Raw genomic sequence first — 22418 nt, forward strand, 5'->3', positions numbered from 1 at the left:
TCAAATGTCAATCCTCAGAGCAGCTACTCGGGGTATTATGATCCTTGCCTGAACTGGGAATTCCTCTCCCTGATGTTTGCATCAGAGGCAAGTTGGGACTGGCACCTAGCCCAAATTGTTGAGCTCTGCTGCTTCCTTTGAAAGATTTCCCCTATTTGGTTAGTGTACTTTTTAGAGGACTTTTCTTTTGCCTTGTTTTTCCAATATGTATTATTAGGACATTTTGGCATGCAGAACCTCATCTAGTAGGCATGGAAAAATGACATTAATCTGATTATTTTGGCCAGCAGCCTAGCAAGACAGGGGACTTGCTTTTCTTAAATTTAACATTTTAGCTTAGCCAAATGTAGTTCCTCTTGTAAGTATGCAGGCTATAAAATATAAAAGTAAACTTGAAGAGATAACATTTATTTCTTTTTTTTCTTTTTAAAAGAACTTTAAAGTGTTAAAATGATATTAATTATGGTTTTCAAAGTTAAAAGCCTTAGCTATATGTTGTTCTTGACCTGTCCCCTTCAAGCTATATACAGCGTAAAAGCCAATAAGCCAGAAGACTGATTTCTTAGCATCATATTCAAGCATTACAGACATACAGTAGCTTTTGACATCATCTAGGGGTTTATTAAGGATAAAACTTGAAAGATTGATTTACACACCAGGAGCTCAGTCCATGCACAAAATGGCAAAGCCCAAAAGGCATGCAAAATTAATTTTGTTTAGCACTGGATTTATCCATGGTAGAACTGTAGAATCTAGGAATATTGAGAATTTATGATCCTGCATAAATCATAGTGTGAGACAACTCTTGTTCAAGAATAATGGATTTTATTATTCTAGACTATGTATCATTGCCTTTTGTTTTCTGGATATTTTTATTGTTTTTAATTGTTTTAACTGTTGTATAGTTATAGAATTGTAAGCCTCTAGCCTCACTTGGTTGAGATGGGCAGCTATAGGGAAGGAAGGAAGGAAGGAAGGAAGGAAGGAAGGAAGGAAGGAAGGAAGGAAGGAAGGAAGGAAGGAAGGAAGGAAGGAAGAATGGATGGATGATTGCAAGGTTTATGTGTGCATAGGTTCATGTGCCCCTGACTTTATATTGAACAACCCATTTTTTTATGATTGATGGTTGCCAAGAAATGCAATCTTGTGTCTGGATTGGTATTGTTAATTGTGTGTCTAAACTAAGATTTCACTTTCTTAATTAGGCCTGCAGTCATTTTCTGATTCTTTCTAATATCCACTCCATGTTTTGGGAGTGTGATGGGGAAGCATAAAGTGGCACTTATAGAGCGTGAGAAATCAGTCATGCTAACACTATCCCTGATTTAGCGTGTCTATTTCTGTAGATATGGCCATTGTTTCTGTGCAGTTTTTTAAAAAAATAAATCAGAGATATACTACCCGTTTCACACTGAGTTATGATGCACCACTTGAGGCATTGTATCTGTTACACCACACACATACACAGACGTGCTAATTCATGTTGTGGATTACTGTGAAACATCACCTGAAAATGCCTCTATTGCAGGGGTCCCCAACTTCCAATCCGTGGACAAGTACTGGGCCACGGCATGCCAGCAACCGGTCTGCACAAACAAGGAAAGCCCCATCCACAAGATGCAGGCAGCACACAAAATCACGCCCCCCCGGTCCATGGAAAAATCTCTCTCCATGTAACTGGTTCCTGGTGCCCAAAAGGTTGGGGATCTCTGCTGTATTGTATGTAGAATCTGAGAGCTTGTCACCTGTCCAGTCTTTCTTTTTTGCCTTTAACCTTGAGTGCTTTGTCGCCTTTGGCACTGTTTGTGGGTGAGATGCTTGTACAGGCAGCAGATGATGTTCACTGGATATCCAATGCAGTTGCCATGGCGGCGAAATGCTGAACAGAAGTAGGTCATTTCAGTGTAATTTTGGATGTGCTTTGGAAAGCCTAGCTGGGGAAAACTGCAGAAAAGTGAACACCTAAGACACTTCATCTTGCAAACACTCACTTTCATTTCAGCCAACTTTTACGACTGTGCCTTTCTGATTTGGAATGACAAAGATACATTTGTCCTTGTAAGCAAGGCACCCACAATGACATAAGCAGGATTGAAAGGTTGCCTTATTTCCTTTAGAGAACTGGGAGTGAAAATAGCAGACTAGCTATACCTTAAATATCAGGGTGTTTTAAAGCACAAAAGTGATCATTAACTTTGTATTGCCTTGAATCTGTTCAGGCTCTTGGAAAATGAAGTGTTGTCTACCAAATGATAGAGAATTTATCTTTTCTGTGTCCTATTTCTACGAAGGGACTGCCTTTTTCACCAGTAGCCTGAAAACATTTTTAATACCATCTCTTTGATGGTAGCTCCTTAAAATAAACATTGAAGAAAGTCCTTAGTGTCTCTGCTTTAGAGGAAAGAACATCTAGCATATTGAGTGAATATTAATCACCAGATACCAATAGCTGTGTACTTATGGATACATTGCTCAAGCCAAACATCCATCTATTTCAACGTTCTGTTTCCAAAGGAGTCAGGGGGAGGTCCCTGAGAAGACCAGAACCAGAGATTCACCCAAGATTTATTTGACTTCAGTAGTGTCAATAGTGTAATTTATCAGGAGCTTCTCTGACTTGGCTAAATATAAAGATCTGTTATATAAAGTCATGGTAACTTTAGCTGCAATTTTAAACATGTTTACTATATTTAAATCTTGCCTTTTTCTGGGATCTGAAGGCAGTGAGTTCTTGAGTTTTCTTGTTGTGATTGACCCTTGTTTTGAAAAGGAGAGTTGGGTTAAGTACAGTCAATTCTTCAATTTCTCTCTCTTCAGTTTTCAACTGCTAGCTATTCCTGGTATTTTTGTGAATTAAGTGTAATGAGATAAAACAAACAATTCCCTTTAAAAAAGACATTTTCAACTTGGAGACATGTGTCAGTTAACCAAAAAGAACTAGAAGTATTTCCATGAATTTGTAAAAAACTAGCAAAGTGAACAGTCAACTTCAGAACAAATATGCCACAGCAATATTCATTCCTTTTTTAATGTAATACCATGACAACCTTTGATTAGGCTGATATGATAATGATGGAACATCTCATGACATTTATAAACTGACCTTTTTGCTGGTAAAGGCACAAAAAGCTGTGCCATGTATCTTATTTATAATAAAGCCTTAGATTTAAATTACACACTTTTGAAAAGAGCAAAATTGTACAAGCAGTAAAAAAGGATATATTGTTCACCTGAGAACATTATGAGAATAGGTGCAGAGAAACCAAGAGAATGCAATCATAATAATAATCATAATAGTAAAGTTAGAAGGGACCTGGGAGGTCATCTAGCCCAACCCCCTGCTCAGGCAGGAAACCCTATACCATTTCAGAAAAATGGCTGACTAGTCTCTTCTTAAAAACTTCCAGTGTTGGAGCATTCACAGCTTCTGGAGGCAGGTTGTTCCACTGGTTAATTGTTCTAACTGTTAGGAAGTTTCTCCTTAGTTCTAGGTTGCTTCTCTCCTTGATTAGTTTCCATCCATTGCTTCTTGTCCTGCCTTTGGGCGCTCTGGAGAATAGCTTGACTCTCTCTTCTTTGTGGCAGCCCCTGAGATACTGGAACACTGCTATCATGTCACCCCTAGTCCTTCTCTTCATTAAACTAGACATACCCAATTCCAGCAGCCGTTCCTTATATGTTTTAGCCTCCAGACCTCTAATCATCTTTGTTGCTCTTCTCTGTACTCTTTCCAGAGTCTCAACATCTTTTTTACATCGTGGTGACCAAAACTGGATGCAGTATTCCAAGTGTGGCCTTACCAAGGCATTGTAAAGTGGTATTAATACTGCATGTGATCTTGATTCTATCCCTCTGTTAATGCAGCCTAGCACTGTGTTGGCTTTTTTGGCAGCTGCAGCTCAGTGCTGGCTCATATTTAAGTGATTGTCCACTAGGACTCCGAGATCCCTCTCACAGTTACTACTATTGAGCAAGGTACCCCCTATGCCAGGGGTTGGCAACCCGAAAAAGGAAAAGAGCCACTGGGAACCGGTTCCATCACACATAAAAAAAAGTGGGAGCCGTGTGCGTGCGCCCATGCACGCGCATGCGCAAAAAACGTTTCTTGCGCATGTGCGGACGCGCGCGGTTGCCTTTTTTTTATGTGTGATGGAACCGGTTCCCGGTTGCGCGACGGCGACAGCCCGTCTGCAAAGCTGCCGCTTTCGGCAGCTTTGCAGACGGGCCGCGGCAGCTTTCGCAACAAGCGGGGCCGCTACCCATTCCGAGAGGTGCGCGCGCACCTCCCCAAACCTCCCCAAACATTGGCAGGTCTCCGTACCTCCGTGCGAATGGGCAGCGGCCCCGCTTGTTGCGAAAGCTGCTGCGGCCCGTCTACAAAGCTGCCGAAAGTTAAAAAAAAAATCTCTAAAGTTTTAAAGGAAGCTGGATAATGTCCTAATATCAATGACAGAGTTCCTTGCAGTGTTTAGTGATGCAGCTTTCCTCAAGAATGCCATTTAGTTATATTGATGCCAACAACAATTTTCTATCTTTGAAAAGTAATACATGATAAAATATTTTGGCAATTATGCAAGCATTTTCCTCCAAGATTGGTCTTGTGCCTTTTAATAAATGATAAATCAGTTAAAATGCAAAGAATCAGACTTATGGTTTTGCACGGTAGTGACCATTTGCGGGCTTGCAGATTCTCCACATCCCTGTGGCTAATTTCACCCTGCTAGGGGATCCTAGATGGGTCTAAGTCGCCCCGGAGAGGCGACGAAGAAAGGGTGCCCCAGCGATTCTGGAATGGCAGTGGTCATTCTGTTCGACTTAGAGAAAGCCTTCTAACCTGACAGGAGAAAGGCTGGCCGTATTTCATCGACCAGCCCAAGCTACTTGCAACCGAAGTCCAAAAGTACTAACCAGCACAACTTTGAACAGTGTGCTTGAAACTGGGTGAGGAGTTTGATCTTTTTTATATTCTATATTTAATTTCCTGGAAAAGATCCCCAAGAAGCAAAATACCTCCGAAAGGGAAGGAGGGGGATTTCCATCCCACCCTTATACTAACGGAAGCGGCGAATTAATCTTTTTATGGACAATCAAAATATATGGAAGTGAAATAAATATAAAACCTGAAATTTAAAACTTAAATCTGGATAAATCTAAAATTGTTGAATGGTTAAGACTCTTATTCTAAAGATAATTGTTCATTTTGGAAATTGAAAAACAAATAGATGCTGACACCTAGTGGTGGATGAAGACTATGACAGCTATGACTTTAATATAAGATTTGGCAAAACCTGGGAAAAGCTAATCTCTGTGTGTGACCTTCAAAGCTTTAACAACAAACAGCTGTGATTTTAAAAAAGCTGTGATTTTTTAAAAAAAACAATCTGGGCTGTAGACAAAGAGAGAATTATAAATTCAGAAATTTTAAATTTCAGAAATTTTTTTTAACTATTTGGATTACAAATAACTATTTAATCGGGACTCTAAAGATATTTGCAGAGAAAAGAAAAGAAGAGAAAAACTCAAATTCTTGGTCATCATGGATCAGAGACATGTAGAAAGAACATATCAAGAAAACATAAATACTCCCAGGCTGAGGAGAAATTTATTTTAATTGGGGTTTTTTAATTGTACAGGGTTGGTTTAATCTTTTTTAATTGGTTTTTTAACTTTTGTATGGTTGATTTTTAACTCCCTGTAAACCGCCCTGAGTCCTCAGGGAAAGGGCGGTATATAAATGCAATAAAATAAATAAATAAAATAAATATAGTATACTGCAACTAATTCAAACCACAATGATTTTAAACCACAAAGAAATCCAAAATAAGTTTGAAAATATAAACCAATCTATTCCCAAGTTAACTACAACAAAAAAATCCCCAGAAAACAACAACAGAGAAGGAGCAGATAAAATGGAAAAATGGATACAAAATTGAGAATAGAGACTTAAAGATGGAACTTAACAAAACAAGGAAACATGACTTAATCCTAGTGAAAAAAAATTCACAAGAATTGGAAAAAACCCAACTTATTCCTTAAGACTACAAAATAAATCTGAGGACAAGAAAACTGTATAAAATGGACTATAGAGATGTCAGGAACATTGGAGAGAAAGGAAATGAATAAGAGAAGCGGAGAAAGAAAAAGAAAAAGATTTTCAACAAACATGAAAAGGCAGAAGCTTCATACAAAGACACTTCATTGGATTTACTTTTTATATCTACAGTAACATTTACGAACATATGGAAAAACCTTTCGACTCATCAAAATACATTGATTAAGAAAGATACTGGGCAAAGGAAAAAGATCAAAGTGGAAATCAAGAAAATAGATGATGGGACTTACCAGAGAGAATACTTTAAAAAGAAACATTTGTTTGAATGTGGTTAAAGAAATAGAAAAGATTTGGAATATATATGTCATTTTAAGAGGGATGAGTTCCCCTAAATAACATAGTATGCTTTCCCCCCCCCTTTTATTCTATTTCTTGATATGAGTAATATATTAGCTTAGGAGGGATTGTTGTTGTTAGCTGCGAAGTTGTGTCCGACCCATCGCGACCCTATGGACAACGTTCCTCCAGGCCTTCCGGTCCTCTACCATCTTCTGGAGTCCATTTAAGCTCACGCCTACTGCTTCATTAGGAAAGATATATATGTTATTTTTTATGTTTCTTTACTCTTGCTCTCCTTTCTTTTTCTTTACTGTTTTATCTATTCATTAAGAAATGTAAAAGTGTTGAGATGGTCCATATGGAAAAAATAGACTTAAATTTTTAAATGTAATTAATTTTTGAGAAAATCTTAACCAGTAAGAATACTTAGAATTTGGTGGGATAAACAAATTTAAATAAGGACTGTAACAGGATCTATGATAAGGTGACCAGAATTATTGGATAGAAAAGAAATATTATATTGAAGTAATTATTATTTTTAGGAACATTGGGAAAAATTACATATTTAATTGTTATCTATCAAAACAATAAGAATTGTATTAACTCAATGTTTGGAAAAGAAGATATTTTGGGGGGAATGAAATCAACTAAAACCATTATGTGGATTATGGATTATAGAAATCAATTGTTAGTGATTGTTTTATAAATGTAAACCCAGACAACACACTGTTCACCAATTATTAAGTGATTTATGTTTTAAAAAATCAATAAAATATATTACAAATAAAATAAAATAAAATGCAAACAAATCAAATGATACAAAAGTATGCCAAGAACTACCTTGAGTAACAGAGTATATTTTTAATGCTAAATTTCAGCCCTGAAATGTAATCTTGGAGGCATAAAAACATGTACAATGTGGATCGCTGCCTTTATTTAATTGACTGACATGACTTCCTGGCTGGCCTATACTCCCATATATTAGTGGGCATTTTCTTTGAGGATGTATCTGTTACTTTCAAGACTGATTATCTCCTCTGTCTAGGATGATCAAAGTATTCTGCTCTTAAATGACTTGCTTTAGATAGGTTGTAATTATTTAAAGGCGGCTGGTGGTAGTGATGATGGGATATGTATATTTGAAAGGCGTCCATTACAATGAAAAGATTCTTCTGGTTTCTTCAGTATAAGGCTTGGGGTGATTCTTACTTTGGGGTACATAAGAAGTCCTAGATTATTTTTTTAAACCTATGCTTGGGCAATTGCAATGCTTTGGAATTTGGAGAGGGAATAATAGCTTTTAAATCATGCAGCTGCTTTGTATGCAGCTGTTTCTGATTCTTTTTCCCTCCAGAAAATCTACAGTTAACAAGCTAGCTTGATGAACCTTTGACTCTATAGAAAACAATACCTTTTATCTGTTCTTTTGATTGGACATAGTAACTGGAGGAGGCAATATCACCTGCATTTTGTCTATTTGACAACTTTATATTATTTGTCAGGAAAAGGATCTCATGTTCTAAAAAAGCAACAGGGAAGACTGCTTGATAACAGATCAGATACTTGTCCATATAGCTATTCAGATAGTCAGACCGGAATGTTTCTTAGTCAAATCTGGGAAGGCCAGAAGTTAAATCAAAAACTTGAAGGAGCTTCTACAGTTCTGCTTCTCAGTTTGAAAGTACTGGTATATAAATCTATAAATTTATATAAATTCTATAAATTCCACATCTCTATCAGATTTTTGTTTTAGGAATCCAGTAGATGCCAGAAAAGAGATATATAAAACAGTAACTTCTCTGCCAATTTCTGGTCATCTGGATTTCTGCAACCCAAATCTGGTAACTCTTCTAAAGAGTAGCATTGGAATTTGTGTGGTTAATGAAAAACACTTGACAGAGTTTGGAATTCACTCCACTTTGTGCTTGGCTAAAGATTTAATGATAATAAAAAAAGATAAAATAATGTCAAAGGAGAGGTCTATCAATAAATGAGAATATTTGTAGCTTGTTGAAATAGCAATAGCAATAACACTTAGATTTATATACTGCTTCACAGTGCTTTACAGCTGTCTCTAAGCAGTTTACAGAGTCAACATATTGCCCCCAACAATTTGGCTCCTCATTTTACCGACCTCGGAAGGATGGAAGACAGAGTCAACCTTGAGCCTGTCAGGATCAAACTTCTGGCAGTCAGCAGAATTAGCCTGCAGTACTGCATTCTAACCACTGCACCACCCCAGAAATGAGGGGTCCTTGGTGCTCTCTGAACTTGGTTGTTTTCTTGCATTACCCAAACTAGGTAACATCATGCTACTCTAGCACTGATGATGTTATTTAGTTTGGGTAATGAAACATCTGCAAGAAAACAACCAAGCTCAGAGAGCACCAAGGACCTCTCAGAGATCTATCAATTCTGATAATTCTGGTGTCTGTATAACAGGTCTACATGGGCATGATCTTGAGAAATTAGAACCTATGTCTGCTCTTTCTTGTTAATCAGAGATCAAGGCAATTGCTAAAGAATACATTCAAATTCTAAAATCTGATATCAAGCATCTAATGTGTCATAAACTGCAGAAAAGGCTATTTAACTTACATGAAGCGAATTCTAATTTCCTCCAGTGGTAGGGAAAGGCTAGCTGCTTAAGGTTTCATTTTGGAGAGGAAGACAAGATGTAAATGTCATAAATAAGTACTTTTTTTCTATTGATGGCTAATGCTGCTTAAGTTAATTTGCAGCTCATCTGCATGCTCTGTTTAGGTAACACCATGAGACTTTAAAAATGCTGTGCATTAGGAAAGCAATTAAATTCCTTGATTGTAAGATAAGGGTTGTGCTGTTACATGATCTTGTTTTTAATCTCTTCCCTAATTAGCACAAAAGCTAATTAAAAGCTTTTCAGCATTCTGGGGGAAAAATTGGGAGTTGTACATTTATCTTAGCAACTTGAAACATAGATGATGTCAATAACAGTCACTTGAAGTTTAGAAGCAAGTGTCTGTTAATCGTATTGATAGATTACGTGAGGATTTTGTTATTTACAGGAGATGATATTCACGCTCTATGTATTGCAGCACAGAGTATAAACTGTATATCATATTCTCCCCCTGTGATCTTTGGAACTGACGGTCCAAAGAATTATGGTATTTAAAGGTAAAGGTAAAGGTTCCCCCGCACATGCGTGCTAGTTGTTTCCAACTCTAGGGGCCGGTGCTCATCTTTGTTTCAAAGCTGAAGAGCCAGCGTTTGTCCGAGGATGTCTCCGTGGTCATGTGGCCAGCATGACTAGACGCCAAAGGCGCACGGAACGCTGTTAATCTTGTCAATCTTCTGATTGACAAGCTCAGCGTCCTAACCCACTGAGCCACCGCGTCCCTTATTATGGTATTTACTTATTTAAAATTAATATGGTCAAGGACAGAAGCAATCTAGAACTAAGGAGAAATTTTATGACAGTTAGAACAGTTAATTAGTGGAACAACCTGCCTCCAGAGGTGGTGAATGCTCCAACACTGGAGGTTTTTAAGAAGAGACTGGACAGCCATTTGCCTGAAATGTTATAGGGTTTCCTGCCTGAGCAGGGGGTTGGACTAGAAGACCTCCAAGGTCCCTTCCAACTTTTATTATTATTATTGTTATTATATTGGTGCTGAGCATGGATTTCTTCAGCCGCTCCACTATTGGTTTTGGAAGCTCCTAAATGAATGATTATTAGATTATGGTACTTGGTCACAAACATCCATGCGCATTAACCATAGTGGGTGCAGCAGCAACTAGTGAGATAACATACAGGTAGTCCTTGATTGACAACCACAATTGGAACCAGAATTTCTGTTGCTAAGCAAGATGGCTGTTAAGTGAGTCACACCCAGTTGTGTGATCTTTTTTTGGCACAGTTGTTAAGCAAATCACTGCAGGTGAATCACGTGGTCATTATGCAAATCCAGCTTCCCCATTGGCCCTTGCTTGTGGGAAGCTGGCTGAGAAGGTTGCAAATGGTCGCCATATGACTTTGGGATGCTGCAACCATTGCACATACATTTGCCAAGCACCCAAATTTCGATCACGTGACTGTGGGGATGCCGCCACAGTCATACCTGCGAGGACTGGTTGCAAGTCACTTTTTCAGTGCACTTTTAATTTTGAACCATTCGCTAAACTAAGGGTGGTAACTCGAGGACACCCTGTAGCAATGTAATGACTGATATCCAATAGCATAAAGAAATTGATTTCATAACCTACTCCAAATTGGAAAGCTAGGTTTCACCTATGAAAGGTTTGAACTACTGTTTGAAATAACATTAAGACACTGGCTTTTTCAGAAAGAAGTAATTACACTTTCCTAATTTGGGTAACATTGAAACTATAGTTAATTTGAAGGGTGGGGTTGGTTGGTGGTCATTTTGGTTGGCTTTGATTTAATTGCTTGCACTGCTAAAAAACCTGGATATATGGCAAATGTTGTATGTAAATGGACATATGATCATCCAAAGATCATCATGTGTGTCTATCTCTGTTTTCTTACTGCTAATGGCAGCTGCCTGATATAATTAGCTGGATGGGTAGGCTTTTCAGAAGAAAGCCAATATTTTCTTTGCCTGTTTTCTTAGGTTGCAGTTGCTCCTTGGTGGCTGCCAGTTAAAGGAGCAAACTGGAAGCACCCAGAAGGCCCTGATTCTGATATCTTAAAGAGGTGAGCCCCAAATGGTACCAAGCTCCGACGGGTATTTTGCTGAAAATGCACCAGAATCACTGAGAGATATTTTATTACTCTGAATTAAGCATCACCGGACAAATAAGCACAAATAACTTGATGTTGTCAGAATAAAGGAACCTATCACAGATCAGATTTTATTTGGGGGTGGGGTGGGGGAGATTTCTTGGTAGCAAGAAAGATTTCTTGCCAGTGCAGTCCTAGGCGACATTAATAGAGGGATAGAATCAAGTATTAGTACCACTTTGTAAAGCCTTAGTAAGACCTGGAATATTGCATTCAGTTTTGATACCACAATATAAATAAAGATGCTGAGATTCTGGAAAGAGTGTGGAGAAGAGCAACAAGAATGATTAGGGGACTGGAGACTAGAAGATTTGAAGAACATGGCAGGAATTATGTATGTCTGGTCTAGTGAAAAGAAGGACTAGGGGAGACATGATAGCAGTGTTTCAGTATTTGAAAGGCTGCCACAAAGATGAGGGGTTAGGGTTAGGGTTTTTCAAAGCACCAGAAGGCAAGACAAGAAACAGTGGATGAAACTAAACAAGGAGAGAAGCTACCTAGAACCAAGGAAAAATTTCCTAACAGTGAAAACAATTAACCAGTGAATGGCTTATCTTCAGAAAATGTGGGTGCTCCATCACTGGAGGCTATTAAGAAGAGACTAGACAGCCATTTGTCTGAAATGGTATGGGGTCTCCTGCTTGAGCAGAGGGCTGGACTAGAAGACCTACAAGTCCCTTCCAACTCTGTTATTCTATATGAGAACCCCAAAGCTTATCATTGACTGGGACAAATACCAGCTGACTTTTTAAAGGTCTTTGATTTCTTGAGATATGCTACATCCTTGGTACATTTTATATGAAAGGGGAGGCTCTGTAACTTGCTAATCACTAAGAAGATGAATGTTTTGGTGTTGGAAGATGTATTAAGTGTCTATTCATATGTAAATGTATCTACTCATACATTTCTGTCCTATTTCTGAGAATTGTGTTTTTGCTTGCTTGCTTCGCATGACAGCTTCAGTAACTAAATACAAAACATACACATGTATTGATTAATATGGTTGCAAGGATACAGGTAGTCATTGGTTTATGACAGCACTTGGGATCAGAGTTGCCATTGCTAAGCGAGATGATTGTAAAGCACGACGTCACATGACTGCACCTCTTAGTGACCACAGTTCCTGAAGTCTCAATTGCTATCATTAGGCAAGGACCGCATGTGTCATTAAGCAAGGACCTCACATGATTGCAATTTCCAAGTACTGGCTGTCTTTCCCTTTGACTGCAGCAAATGTTGGAAATCACAGTCATGTGACCATCACTTGATGTGACATCATAATTGCAAGGCAGCCATTGGATGCCTGGATCATATGATTGTAGGGACACGGTGACAGCCCAAACTCCCAAAGACTGGTCATAACTATCCCCATTCACTGTTATCACAAATTTGAACAGTCACTGAAAGAGTGGTCATAACCCAAGGAACACCTGTATGCACATTTCAAATTTTGGGAAGGTTGTTTCCCCCCTCTTTCATTACAATTTTAAGTTAAATGTTAGCTATTGTTTATACTTTGTTTCTAATGAATTATGTGATCACATCTCAAGTATAAATTTGATTTCAGTTATATTATCAAACCACAAAAAACCACAGTATATAACTAAAACTATTTTGTAAAAAAAATAAAAAGGTTGAAAGGTTACAAATACAGTTGCAAGAAAAAGTATGTGAACCCTTTGGGATTACGTGGAGTTTTGCATGAATTGGCCATAAAATGCGCTCTAAACGTCATGTAAGTCACAACAATAGAAAAACACAGTCTGCTTAAAATAATACTACACAAACATTAGCTGTTGTCATGTTTTAATTGAACATATGATGGAAACATTCACAGTGCAGGGTGGAAAAAGTATGTGAACCTTTGGACTTAATAACTGGTTGACCCTCCTTTGGCAGCAATAACCTCAACCAAACGTTTCCTGTAGTTGCAGATCAGACCTGCACAACGATCTGGAGTAATTTTGGACCACTCCTCTGCACAAAACTGTTTCAGTGTAGCAATATTCTTGGGATGTCTGGTGTGAATCGCTCTCTTAAGGTCATGCCACAGCATTTCAATCGGGTTGAGGTCAGGACTCTGACTGGGCCACTCCAGAAGGCGTATTCTGTTCTGTTGAAGCCATTGTTTTGTTGAATTACTTGTATGCTTTGGGTGATTGTCCTGTTGCATCACCCATCCTCTGCGGAGGTTCAGTTGGTGGACAGATGGTCGTACGTTTTCCTGCAAAATGTCCTGATAAACTCTGGAATTCATTTTCCCATCAATGACAACAATCTGTCCAGGCCCTGAGGCAGCAAAGCAGCCCCAAACCATGATGCTCCCTCCGCCATGTTTTACAGTGGGGATGAGGTTTTGATGTTGGTGTGCTGTGCCTTTTTTTCTCCACACATAGTGTTGTGTGTTTTTCCCAAACAACTCAATTTTGGTTTCATCTGTCCACAGTATATTTTGCCAGTAGTGCTGTGGAACATTCAGGTGCTCTTTTGCAAACTTCAAACGTGCTGCAATTTTTTTTTTGGACAGCAATGGCTTCCTCCGTGGTGTCCTCCCATGTACTGCATTCTTGTTTAATGTTTTCCTTATTGTAGATGTGTCAACAAAAATGTTAGCATGTGCCAGAGATTTCTGTAGGTCTTTAGCTGACACTCTAGGATTCTTCTTTACCTCATTAAGCATTATGCACTGTGCTCTTGCAGTCATTTTTACAGGATGACCACGCCTAGGGAGAGTAGCAACAGTACTAAACTTTCTCCATTTGTAGACAGTCTGTCTTACCGTGGACACATGAACATCAAGGCTTTTGGAGATACTTTTGTAACCCTTTCCAGCTTCATGCAAGTCAACAATTCTTGATCATAGGTCTTCTGAGAACTCTTTTCTGCGAGGCATGGTTCACATCAGACAGTGCTTCTAGAGACCAGTAAACCCAAAACAGGTGTGTGTTTTTAAAGGGCAGGACAACTGTCAGCAACACATCCAATATCATCACACTGGTTGGAGTCAAGGTTGGCTCACTCCTGGCTCCAATTAGCTCTTGGAGAAGTCATTAGGCTAGGGGTTCACATACTTTTTCCACCCTGCACTGTGAATGTTTCCATCTTATGTTCAATTAAAACATGACAACAGCTAATGTTTGTGTAGTATTATTTTAAGCAGACTGTTTTTTTTATTGTTGTGACTTACATGACATTTAGAGCGCATTTTATGGCCAATTCATGCAAAACTCCACCTAAGGCCATACCTGGAATACTGCATCCAGTTTTGGTCACCATGATGTAAAAAAGATGTCGAGACTCTAGAAAGGGTACAGAGAAGAGCAACAAAGATGATTGGGGGACTGGAGGCTAAAACATATCGGGAACGGTTGCTGGAATTGGGTATGTGTAGTTTAATGAAGAGAAGGGTGAGGGGTGACATGATAGCAGTGTTCCAATATCTTAGGGGCTGCCACAAAGAAGAGGGAGTCAAGCTATTCTCCAAAGCACCTGAAAGCAGGACAAGAAGCAATGGATGGAAACTAGTCAAGGAGAGAAGCAACCTAGAACTAAGGAGAAACTTCCTGACAGTTAGAACAATTAACCAGTGGAACAACCTGCCTCCAGAGGTGGTGAATGCTCCAACACTGGAGGTTTTTAAGAAGAGACTGGATAGCTATTTGCCTGAAATGGTATAGGGTTTCCTTCCTGAGCAGGGGGTTGGACTAGATGACCTCCAAGGTCCCTTCCTCCTCCTCCTCCTCCTCCTCCTCCTCCTCCTCCTCCTCCTCCTCCTCCTCCTCCTCCTCCTCATTATTATTATTATTATTATTATTATTATTATTATTATTATTATTATTATTATTATTATTATTATTATTATTATTATTATTATTATTCAATCCCAAAGGGTTCACATACTTTTTCTTGCAACTGTATGTGTGCATTTGTTTATGAAAATTGATTTGCTCCCCAACTTCAGTATCCCACCCTGTACCCCTTTTTATTAAAGCAGAACCTTTAATGTGAAACCCTCATTTTCACCCCCTGGATTTATTTTGGAGAAAACTAAAAGTAGTGAAATGGCCTTCATACTCTGTCATTACATAGTATTAATCAGTTTCTGCTCCTCAGGGCTGATAAAAGCATTTGGCTTCCCCCCCCCCCGCAAATCTTTTATGACAAGAACCATATCATGATAATACCATTTCCAGTGTACTTCCCTTATTTAGTCTCCAATGGGAAAGAAGGAGAATGAACTGATTACAAAAATAGAAGTATCCATTGTCATCAGGGAATTAAAGGGGAAAGAAAGGAAGGGCAACATCAGTTCTAAATAAGCGTTCTAGATATCTGCTCTCTTTAACCTTAATGCTATGTGAAAGTTTATCTTCCTGATCTAGGTCATGACACTGACTTATTAATCTTAAGTGTTCCAGACTGGCATTCTGAAATGAGGACACTTAAGAAGAAGAAGAGAGTATATTCTACTGTGCTTAGAGCCATGAATTCTCATTTCATACAAATGTGGGGATGAAACAAGGGGTCTGGGTCCAGGGCTGGAGAAGGCAGATGGGAAAGAAGGTTGTGAGAAGCAGAACTTTGGAGAGAGGTGAGAAAGAAGAATATGGGCATTAGAGAAAACAACACTACAGTAACTCGATGTCTATGGAGATTCTCGGTCATCCGGGTCATGGTTGTCCCTAAACGCAACTGTTTTCAAAAGGCAAGTAGACTGTCTTGCTTTTTTTTCCCTTAGAAAACATTTCGCTTCTCATCCAAGAAGCTTCTTCAGTTCCAACTGACTGGTGGCGAACGGAAGGACACCAGAGAATTGCAAAGAATATAAAACCTTCCATTCCCCACCAGTCACTTAGAACGGAAGAAGCTACTTGGATGAGAAGCGAAATGTTTTCAAAGGAAAAAAAAAAGTATAGTTGCTTTTTGAAAGAAAACCGCTAACTGGGTCTACAGTAGTTGTCAATTATAGCTAGATTATAGGGAAGAGTTGTATGTGTTTGACTTGACCAGTTTCAAGACTTTGGTATTGTTAGGATGATTTGTTTGGTAGCTTTCATATATGAGTGAAACGATGACCCTGAAGTTCATCTTAAATTTGAAGAGCATTCCAGCATTTAAAAGAGCCTTGGTGGAGCAGTGGGCTAATGCCTCCTTAAGTAACACCAGCTGCCTGCAATTAGTGCAGGTTCAAGTCCCACCAGGCTCAAAGTTGACTCAGCCTTCCATCCTTCCGAGGTCGGTAAAATGAGGACCCAGATTGTTGGGGGCAATTAAGCTGACTTTGTAATAATGCCGCTTGGGGGGGGGCGAAAGCCCTAATAAGCAGGCATATACATAGAATGAAGGCTACTGCTAAGCTTGTAAGCCGCCCTGAGTCTTCGGAGAAGGGCGGGATATAAATGGAATTAAAATAAAAATAAAATAAAAAATAAAAATCTATTTGGACATTCAAAAAACAGTTCCCGTGATGGAGTAATATCAAAAATTAACTACGTATTTTCTTCTCTTTTCAACTTTTTGTTAAGAGTTGATTCATCAGCTCTTCGTTCTTCATTAGGGCACAATTTTTCAGGGCCTTGTATTGTATAGTAACTTCCTGTTCCCATCTGGGCATGTTAGCTTGTACAGTCACTGGGGTTATGGGAACATGTGTACTGTAGTAAATTGAAAAAAATGCCTAAAATGTCTGTGCATTTTTATGCCTTTTTACATTACTAAAGCAGGTTAATGCTAAGTCTGGGTCTCTTAATTAGATACTTGGATTTAGTGTGATTTACTGAGATGCTCATTGCATCTTTGGTTATCATTGGTTGACTGGTTATTGCAGCTTGATTCCCTGCAAAGGAAATGATTCTATGCTAAGCACAGACATGGCAGAATTCAGTGTATCAGATATACCCTGGGTAATGTCTTGCTTGAATGGGATCAAATAAGACATTAAATTATAGGTGTCTCTTTCGGAGGTAGTGGACAAATGCACTTTAGACTGATCAGAGTCAAACACTGAAACTAAGACAAAAAGGGGCAAGGTTAAATGATGGGTAAGAATGGTATATGTGTTAGTCCAACAAGGTACACTAGTGACTAGACCAAAAAACCAATGCTGTGTAGTCAGAACTACTACATGGTCCTGCTCAACCTTAACTCTTATCCGTATCCTTATCCGTATCTGTATCCTTATCCTTACCCTTATGTTTACCATCTTTCCTCCTGTCTTCAAGGCCATGCCCAAAACCTTCTAAATATGTGAACCTGATGTTCATTTCTGATTAATAAAGTACACTATGAACATGATTTCTGAAAAGCTTTCTCAGCATTACCCCCTTTCAATAGTTAAAATTACAACTGAATAAAGACTTCTTGCAGCACCGTAGTAATTGTCTGCAGTCTCATCTTAGAGATACAGTAATACTTTGTAAGGTACAGAAGCCCTTGCAACAGCCCCAATAACTGAAGACTCTCCAGAATGTAGTAATCTACCTATGCACTTGTACCCCCCGTTAAGATTTAATAGGCAGCATAATCTCTTAATTTATTAAGTTTAGCAATAGATTGAACCCTAGACTATTGTGTCTGATTCTAAGCAATCCATTATAGGAGGGATAGTGATAAATTAGAATATATCCAGAAAAGAGCGTCTAGGATGATGAGTTTAGAAAGAAAAACGTATGAAGAACAATTGAATGAGTAGGGTGTTCAACCTAGAGAAGAGAATGCTGTGTGGAGATTTGATACCTTTCTTTAAGAATTTAAAAAACTGTTTGCAGCGAGCCTGTTATATGCACAAAGATGGAAACTTTCTGAAATTCCCACAATGGAGGAATGGTTCATGAAGGTGATGAAACTTGCAGAAATGGCAAGGTTTACTTGTTTGATTAGAGAGAAGACAACAAACACATTTATTAGTGGGTGGAAACTCTTTATCTTCTTTTTGCTAAGGTCCATTCTCATAACTTTAGTGATTTTTATTGGTATATAGTAGTTTAGTTTTGAGTATCCTGTGGATAGAAAACCTAGACATCAATGTAAATAGAGAGGGACAGCATAAAAACAAGACAGGAAAGGCTATTGCTACGCCACAAAATAGGAGGAATCATGAAAACCTCTCATCGGGCCTCAGAGTTGCCTAATTGAGAAAATATTAGTTTACAGTGTCCTTGTAAAATACGTGTTGCTAGGTTTGCTAATTATGAAAATACAGTTGCTATCTGTCATATGAGAAATTAGTGTGCAGCGCTTCATTTAATGATTTGGGTAGGACTAGCTGTGCCACAAGCAAAACACATGTGATTGGGCCATATTTGTCCATGCTTTGTATTAATAACATTATCTATACTCGAATAAAAGCACTGGTATTTCACAAGAGAAAAATAAATGTGACGCTCTCATTCAAAGAGCATGAGTTCATATTTCTTTATCATATTTTGTTTCATCTTTGTTGCTGACCAAAAATATGTGTGTGTGAACATGCATATGTCAGTGTGCTTGATTTTAAGGTAACGAAGTGCTAGAGAAATTCTGAGGGATTTTTATAATTCTTTGTGGTCATTGTTCATAACGTTGTCAGCCAAGTTACGCAATAGCATATTGGCACTCTGGTAGAGGCATACAGAATAAATTCTGTCCTGGAGTACATTCCCTTTCCACCAATATTAACTGGAGTGGAAAGGGACATGTGTCCTTGGCTAGCTAGAGAAAGGATGAGAGGATTGCTGACAGGTTCATATGTCATTCTATATACTGAAAGATATAGCACTGGTCGAGTTTGGAAAATTGATCAGAAGCTACACTTCCTCATTTCAATCTTCTGCCACCACACTCCAGTTTTATTTGCAATGTTTTAGGCCATCTTTAGTTGTGATGTTGTGCAAAAGAAGAACAAAAACAGTTGGGAGGGACCTTGGGGGTCTTCTAGTCCAACGCCCTGCCTCAGTCAAGAAACCCTATACCATTTCAGACAGAATGTTGTCCAATCTCTTTTTTTTTTAAAAAAAAAAACCACTCCAATGTCAGAGCACTTTTGCAGGCGTAAGCAGGCTTCTCAAAAGCCTGAATCACGCTATTAAAGGAACCGCGTGTATTGCTAATTCTGTATGACATTTGGGAGCCAATTAATTTCATTTTCTTTGCAAATGCATACGATTGATACTATCTTTTCATTTGTTATTTCTGGTCTCTTTTTGTCACGTGCTTTTTCTAAGCCGAACTTCCCTCTTTCCTTTCTTTTGCTTTCATCATCTCTGAGTTTTGTTTTTAAAGTTGTATCCATTAATTGGATTGAGGCTAACTCTAAGAGTAAATACCCGTGTTGTGCCTTTATTTGTTTTGTTACCGGCACACATTGTGTCAAACAATTCTGAGGTTTGGTAAGACATGCTAACTCCTTCTTTACGCAGGATCTTAAAAAGTTGCCAACCCTCTTTTGTTTTCCTTGTTTTACCATTTGCTTTGTTTGTTTATCTCTCAGGCTGGACCATCCAGTTCTTCATGTTTCTTGGAATGATGCTATGGCCTTTTGCGCTTGGGCAGGAAAACGGTTACCAACTGAAGCCGAATGGGAATATAGCTGCCGGGGAGGTCTTGAAAACAGGTACTCATCATTATTTTGTAATTTTCCAGATAAATAAATTAAGCAAAGAAAACTAAGTATATCTTCTACCTAGTTTCTAAACTGAAAAACCACTTTTCCACAGAGCCTATTTAAGTTAATGCAGAATCAATGGTATTGAATTTAATGTTGTGTTATAAAACTATGGTGGCTCAGTGGGTTAGGATGCTGAGCTTGTCGATCAGAAGGTCGGCAGTTTGGCGGGTCGAATCCCGAGTGCCGCGTAACCGAGTGAACGCCTGTTACTCGTCCCAGCTTTTGCCAACCTAGCAGTTCGAAAGCACGTAAAAATGCAAGTAGAAAAATAGGGACCACTATGGTGGGAAGGTAACAGCGTTCCGTGCGCCTTTGGCATCTAGTCATGCCGGCCACATGACCACGGAGACGTCCTCGGACAAGCGCTGGCTCTTCGGCTTCGAAACGGAGATGAGCACCGGCCCCTAGAGTCGGAAACGACTAGCACGCACCTTTACCTTTACCTTATAAAACTACTGTAGAAGTGCAAGCTGCTAATATTTATATCTTAAGTGTGCAGGTCAGCTTTCTCTCTCTCTTGATATCCCATTAGTAATTTTATTTTTTTAATAGTAATATTATTAAATATTACAATTGCACAACTGCATTCCTTAACTTTTTGCCTTTGCTTGTTTTGACAGACTTTTTCCCTGGGGAAACAAACTTCATCCAAATGGTCAGCACTATACAAATATTTGGCAAGGAGAATTCCCTAGAAGCAATACAGAGGAAGATGGCTACAAAGGCACCGCACCTGTAAGTTAGTGATGTGATAACACAGGGCTGTCAAACTCAATTTCATTGAGGGCCGCATCAGGGTTGTGGTTGACCTTGGGGGAGGCAGGGGGGGCTGAGGTGGGTATAGTGTGGGTGGGCGTGGCTAACTCAACATCACTCGTGTCAGGTGGGACTGGGGGGGATCCATTGTCTCAGCTGAGGAAGGTGAGACCAGGACGAGCACTATATCCTTGTCCCCCAGAGGAGTCTTGCTGTCCCTCTCAAGACATGCAGAGGACCCCCAGTGATGCAGGCTGTCCGTTGCCCTGGGCAGTGGAGGGCAAGCGCCCAGTTCAGCCTTTCCCAAGGGGGTGCCCTGCTGCACTTACCTCCTCCTCAAGGCTGCTGCTGATTGGCTCACTCTCCTTGGACAAGTTGCTCATGGTGTGTGCGGGAGGACAAAGTGTGTGGGTCAGAGGGAGGCCCACTCCCTCTCCCTGCAAGGAGACCCAGCTTTGTAACCAAAGCAATAGGATGGAAGACCACCAGGAGAGGTCAGAAGGAGGGGACAAGGGGATGGCGAAAGGGCAGCAGGGCTGCTTGTGGCCAAGTGTTAAGGCAAGACTTCCCTCAGACCATTCCTTCCTCTCATTCTAATCTTCCTCTCTCCCTTCCCCCCCTTTTCTTCTTTTTCCTTCCCTCTTCATTCTCCTTTCCTTCTTCTTCCTTCCCCTCTTTCCTTCTTTTTGTTTGTCTTTCCTCTTTCCCTGTCTCCTTTACTGTCCCTTCTTGGATGCTCAAATTCAAAAGGGGAAACATTTCTTGATGCCTCCTTCCCTTGTGATCGCTTAAAAGGCTGAGACCAAACCAGGCTCAGTTTATCCCGTGCTTGAATTTAGTGGGGGCATCCACAGACAACAGTACAGCAAAACTGTCAAAATGGTGGCTGTGATGGTTGATCAGAGCTCCTCTGTTTTTTATGTGCAACAGCTTTAGCATTTCGGAACAGAGGTAAGTTAGTTGCTTTTCTATTAATACATAATCCTTAAAAGAGCTCTTCTGCAGGGACCCTGCTGTGATCTAATTCAGACTGGAAATATAGCAAAGGAAAATATTTTCCCCCACTCTGTTTTGTCCTGTTTTCACCACTGGAAATGGCTGTTTGCAACACACAAGGAGGGGATACTTTCCTAAGAGTTCACAATTCAAGAATACCAATGTTAACTTGGATTGACAATAAAGCCCTGTCTGTGACAAAAGAGAATACAAAATTGCTTTCTCCTTTGAGCCCAGGTCTTAATGGATCCAAGATTGAAGCAGAACTGCATGAACTGGGGCATCTCCAATCTTCCTTCCTTCCTTCCTTCCTTCCTTCCTTCCTTCCTTCCTTCCTTCCTTCCTTCCTTCCCTCCCTCCCTCCCTCCCTCCCTCCCTCCCTCCCTTCCTTCTTTTGTCTCCCCCATTCATTCATTTGTTCCTTCTTCCCTCCCTTTTTTCTCTCCCTCCCACCCTCTCTTCCTTCCTCCTTTTCCCTCCCTCCCTTTCTTCCTCCCTCCCTCCCTCCCTCCCTTCTTTATATGTTTTAGCCTCCAGTCCCCTAACCATCTTTGTTGCTATTCTCTGTACCCTTTCTAGAGCCTTGGCATCTTCTTTACATTCTGGTGACCAAAACTGGATGCAGTATTCCAAATGTGGCCTTACCAAGGCATTATGAAGTGGTATTAACACTTCATATGATCTTGATTCTATCCCTCTGTTAATGCAGCCTAGGTTTCTAGTTGGTTTTTTTGGCAGCTGCAGCACACTGCTGGCTCACATTTAAGTGATTGTCCACTTGGCTTCCAAGATCCCTGTCTCAGCTGAGCCAGGTTCATGTAAAGCATCAGGTATATCAGTAAAGACGG

At 39.6% G+C, this 22418-nt stretch overlaps 1 protein-coding gene across 1 annotated transcript in view; it reads left to right on the plus strand.

Moving 5' to 3' along the window:
* The window catches only part of SUMF1 (sulfatase modifying factor 1), a gene marked incomplete at its 5' end in the record, with an annotated part of 67245 nt that overhangs the window by 21685 nt on the left and 23142 nt on the right, over positions 1-22418 (plus strand). Inside the window, 3 exons of the mRNA XM_081320030.1 lie at positions 11005-11087; positions 19642-19764; positions 20439-20553. Of these exons, the coding sequence (XP_081176156.1) occupies positions 11005-11087; positions 19642-19764; positions 20439-20553 (321 nt within the window). The remainder of the gene's footprint in view (positions 1-11004; positions 11088-19641; positions 19765-20438; positions 20554-22418) is intronic.

The sequence above is a fragment of the Vipera berus genome, assembly GCF_964194415.1.
Source record: "Vipera berus genome assembly, chromosome: 2".
NCBI lineage: Eukaryota > Metazoa > Chordata > Lepidosauria > Squamata > Viperidae > Vipera > Vipera berus.